General features: G+C 48.9%; 1 protein-coding gene across 1 annotated transcript in view; it reads left to right on the top strand.

Annotated features, from left to right (window-relative positions):
• Positions 1-1,254: 1,254 nt before the first annotated feature.
• The window catches only part of trim44 (tripartite motif containing 44), a 48,587-nt gene continuing 44,841 nt past the window's right edge, over positions 1,255-5,000 (top strand). Inside the window, exons 1-3 of the mRNA XM_048258048.1 lie at positions 1,255-1,500; positions 2,483-3,124; positions 4,502-4,579. Of these exons, the coding sequence (XP_048114005.1) occupies positions 2,519-3,124; positions 4,502-4,579 (684 nt within the window). The 5' untranslated portion in view covers positions 1,255-1,500; positions 2,483-2,518. The remainder of the gene's footprint in view (positions 1,501-2,482; positions 3,125-4,501; positions 4,580-5,000) is intronic.

The following is a 5,000-nucleotide window of genomic DNA, read 5'->3' as shown; positions in this document are numbered from 1 at the left end:
ATCCCGACAACATTGTAAGAATTAACAACCACGGAAGGTAATATTTTCAAATAACGCATTTACTGCGTGTGAGACCCTCACCAAAAAAAGTATTGTTTCATGGTCTCTTAGGCTAATGTAAAACATCTCATGGAAGCAAGAATTGACAGATTACGTCATGGAATGCCTGTGAATGCTATATTCAACTAGTCTAGAAATCTAGACGCACCCTAGCGGCATATTCACCACTCATTCTGTCTGACAAAAATAATAATAATAATTTCTGTGCCCCAAGGAATTTGTCTTGAAATCACCTTCCATTTGAAAGCATCTTTATTGGATGTTTTTATGAATCCTTGTGGCGCTAATAGTCCCCTCTTGAAAAATAGCCCAGTTAATTAAAGAGGACGTGTTTAATTATCTTTGTTTTTTATTATAAATGCTAGTATTTTTTTCACTTTATTTTCTTTGTATGAAAAAAAAAACATATGGGGATTTTAACATTATATGTTATTTATTAAAATAGTGGAGGCTTTAGGCCTATATTCCAACACGCACATTTACATAGGCGTGTTTTGCTCCAACACATGCAGTTCAATCTGCGTACACTCTTCACAATTTATTTATCAACACTTCAGCTCTCCTCCTCTCCTCTTGGAAACACATTAAACGGAGAGGAGAATATTCATGAGCTGTTGTAAACCTCGGTGCCCCTGTAAACACCACCACAGTAATTTCAACAGGGCAGAGCGGCAGCCACTCTTGACACCGGGCGGTGGTGAATTGCGGTGCTCCTCGCCTCTAATCCGTTCCACGTTAGCTGCTGAGTGTGCGGAGGCATAGAAGAACTCTGCTCACTGGAGCCCTTCTACTTTCCCTCTCAGCAGCACTGATGCATGTGGCGGCTATCTCTCAGAAGCCCAGTGCTCTTGTGTGTTTTTTTGTAAACCACTGTTTGCTATTTGTTTGTTTTGTTGTTTTCCCCCTACACATATGCTAATGGGTTTTTACAAAATATGTTGTGGTATACCAGATAGTGTTTGTTCCCAAAACGTATGCCATTAAAAGCATTACAGCATGCCATTCAAACTAGTTAGTAGCTGCACTAGTGGACTATTGCTCTCTCTCTCTCTCTCTCTCTCTCTCTCTCTCTCGGTTCCCTCCTCCCCCTCTCCTGCTCCTATCATCTCTGCCGTTGCTGCCTGCTCAGCCTGTTCCGCCGCCAGCCACCGGTCGGCTCTGGCTGCGCTGGAGAAGCAGGAAGTGGTGTAAAAAATGAAAACAAACCATGAGCTGCAGAGTAGAACCAGGAAGTGCTTGTCAGTAGAGTGAAACTCAGACAAAGCTGTCTAGAGGCAGAGAAAATCTTTGCCTAGCAGGGGGAGAGAGATAGAGAGTGAGCCAAGGATTGAGAGAAAAGAGGGAAGAGACAGAGAGAGAGAAAGAGAGAGGAAAGGGGAGAGGAAGACTGACTGAGCAAGTATCCAAACCGCGTGCGAAAACACACGCAGCAACAGACGGGTAGGCCCACAGGGAAACTGAGTCTGTGTGTTTATATATGTGTGTGTGTGTGTGTGAGAGTGTGAGTGAGAGAGAGTGTGAGAGAGAGAGTGAGGCATGCAGTTGGTTAGTGAGGAGTGCTCTGCATTTTTGAGTGAACTGAGGGCCTGTTGTCTCTGTCAAGCAGGCAAAGCAGTCTGGGGTCTGAACAAAACACTGCCTAAGAGTTATTAGAGCCGAGAGAGGGGTAGAGAGAGAGAGAGACAGAGAGAGAGAGAGCGAGCGAGTGAGAGAGAGAGAGAGAGAGCAACTGAGAGAGGGACAGAGAGAGACGACATGTGGCAGGCAGGCTGACAGGAGCCAGAGAGAGAGAGAGGAGAAGGAGTAGCCTTCATTCTTCCATTGGCTGCCATGGAGAAGCGCTTGGGGGGGGGGGAGCAGGGTGAGAGTGGGGTGGCCGGGAAAGGTCAGATCGTGATGCTGGACAGAGGGGAGTGGGCAAACGAAAGGAGGAGAAGAAGAAAAGAGTGTGGGGGGGGTTGTGGTGCTGGTTTTCTGTGCCTTAATGTGTGTGCTCAGTAATAAAGAGCTATGTGTGTGTGTGTGTGTGTGTGTGTGTGTGTGTGTGTGCGCATGTGTGTGCATGTCCGTGCACCAAGCTGAACATTTTTGATTTGTTTAAGTACAAAGTCTGCAAAAAACAGGTGAACACTTACAGTTTCTCTCTGTGTGTGTCTGTGAAGGTATCTTTTCTCAAACTAGATGGGTGTGCAGAGAGGGTGGGGGAGAGAAAAAGACAGTGTGAAGGTACAAGGTCTATGTACCCATTTAGTTTAGCATGGGAACAGCTGATTGTGCACTCACTATTTAACCTCACAGGGACTGTGTGTGTGTGTGTGCGTGTTGGCGTGTGTGTGCGTGCTGGCGTGTGTGTGTGTGTGTGTGTATGCATAAGTGCCAACAGCCTTGGTTATTTTTAACATGTCCTCTACTGGTCCTGCAGGGCCTCTGAGGCAGTGCTGTCCTTGCACGGTGCATCATGGTGGAACGTGGTGCACGCTGGGAGCCCAAAGATCACAAGATGGCCGCCGTGGAGGGGGAGGGCGGTGACGACGACGAGCCAGAGATGGACGGCACGTGCGACGCCTGTGAGCCTGACGAGGCCCAGCCGGCCACCCACGTCTGCCCGGCCTGCCGCTTCGCCTTCTGCCCGCCACACGCCGCCACACACACGCGCAGCACGCACCACCAGACGCTACCCTACCACCCCGAGCCCTCCGCTGCAGCAGCCGGGCCACAAGGGGGAGCTGAGAGACTCGGGGGGGCACAGAATGGGGGTGTGGGTCACCCGGGGGCAGTAGGGGTAGACACGGGGCAAGGACGGATGGAAGTAGCCGAGCAAGGGGGTGAGATGGACGACGAGGGTGCCGTGGGTGGTGAGGCGGCACAGGATGAGGGGGACGAGGAGGGGTCCGGGAAGAAGGATTCGGTGAGCGTGGAGCGACTGCGCTGCAGGGAGCATGACCAGGAGGGGTCACTCTACTGCAAGCTGGACGAGAAGATCATCTGCGTGCTGTGCGCCGTGCAGGGGGAACACCGCGAGCATGAGATCATCACGCTGCGTGAGGCCTACCACTGGCAGAAGGTCAGACACAAGCACACACACACACACACATACATGCATGCACGCACACACATACATGCACGCACACATATACATGCACGCACACACATACATGCACGCACACACATGCACACACACACACGCACAAACACACACGCACACACACACGCGCACAAACAAATACACATGTTAGCGCTACAAGTCAACTTGTCAGAACATAAATAGTGTTAAAGTAAAAGCAGAACAGGAAAAATTGAGAAAAAACGGCCACCTAGGCAATGAAGTGTCCACAGCTAATGTACGCTTATATCCCCACTGGACTGCTCTGGGGAAAGCTGACCTTAGTCTCCCCCTTTCCCAGCGAGATGAGGCAGCGTCATTAGTCTATCTATAGCTGGTGAACTAGTCAGCACAGCTGTTCTGTAAGTCTCCTTACAGAGGGGAAAAGAGAGCAATGCTCATTCAGGCACAGACAGTGGAATCTTTTGCGTAATGGCCGATTCGTGCCGCTAAGTGTTTTCCTGTTGTCCACTCTATTTACCATCTGTTTGGAAAAGAAAAACTGACCCATGCTATGTGTGTTCATATAATGACCTCAAGTAAAGTTGCCCACAAACATTCCCTGCTACTCTTTGCCTGCCATGGGGACTGAACCAACAAGCACTGGGACTGTGAGAGTCCCAGTGCGCCTTACTGAGAGAGACTGTAGTACATCATCATGCCCTGTTCCCAGCATGCCTTGCTCTTGCTCCGTGGGCATGCCTGTGGTGCTCTCAGTGGACACTGCAAACATAAGAATGATATTATCGCTGCTATGAGGCTGCTGTGTGTGTGTGTGTGTGTGTGTGTGTGTGTGTGTGTGTGTGTGTGTGTGTGGAGGGGGGGGGGTATTGTCAGCTAGAGTGAAAGAGTGTATGCAAGTATTTGAATTTGTAAAAATAGGCTGTGTGTATGTGTTTTTGTTTGTGTGTGTAATATAAAATGTGTGTGTGTGTGTGTGTGCTTGAAAGATGAGAAAATGTGTGGGACTGTGTGTGAATGTGTCAGACGTTATCACCTCAGAGAGTGCCCTGCAGCATCCTCCTCCCAAAGCTTTGTGCTGAAGCCTTTTTCCATCATACCACTGCTGCTGCACCAAACACACACAACACCCAGAGCCTCAAGGTTACAGAGCCACCTACCCTAGCCTACACAGACACACACGCGCGCACGCGCACACACACACACACACACACACACACACACACACACACACACACACACACACACACACATACACACACACACATACAAACACACACAAACACACACACGTCTGATCATTCATAGCAGTACCTGCACACAGTAAAGGTGTCCTCTAAGTGCCTTAATGTAGATGTTTTATGTCCATCTCACCAGAGTCGTGAAGGCATTGACCTGGTGAGCCGCACACAGGAGATGGCAGAGAAGATCAAGAGCAGATGGACGAGCCCAGACGTAAGTAGAGAGAGAGGACTGGAGTTGGCTTGTCTCTTTTATTTGTGGCATTTTTTTTATGCTTTTAATTTGTTTCTGTCATTAGAAAAAGACTAATACTTAATAATGATTTTACACATTCAGTCACATTTACACATACAGTCACAGTTAACATTGAACACATAAGTATAAGTATATATACTTTTTTGATCCCGTGAGGGAAATTTGGTCTCTGCATTTATCCCAATCCGTGAATTAGTGAAACACACTCAGCATACAGTGAGGTGAAGCACACACTAATCCCGGCGCAGTGAGCTGCCTGCTACAACGGCGGCTCTCGGGGAGCAGTGAGGGGTTAGGTGCCTTGCTCAAGGGCACTTCAGCCGTGCCTACTGATCGGGGCTCGAACTGGCAACCCTCCGGTTACAAGTCCAGAGTGCTA

Source organism: Alosa alosa, chromosome 11, assembly GCF_017589495.1.
Source record: "Alosa alosa isolate M-15738 ecotype Scorff River chromosome 11, AALO_Geno_1.1, whole genome shotgun sequence".
Taxonomy (NCBI): Eukaryota; Metazoa; Chordata; class Actinopteri; order Clupeiformes; family Clupeidae; genus Alosa; species Alosa alosa.
This window is presented reverse-complemented; position numbering and strand designations above follow the sequence as displayed.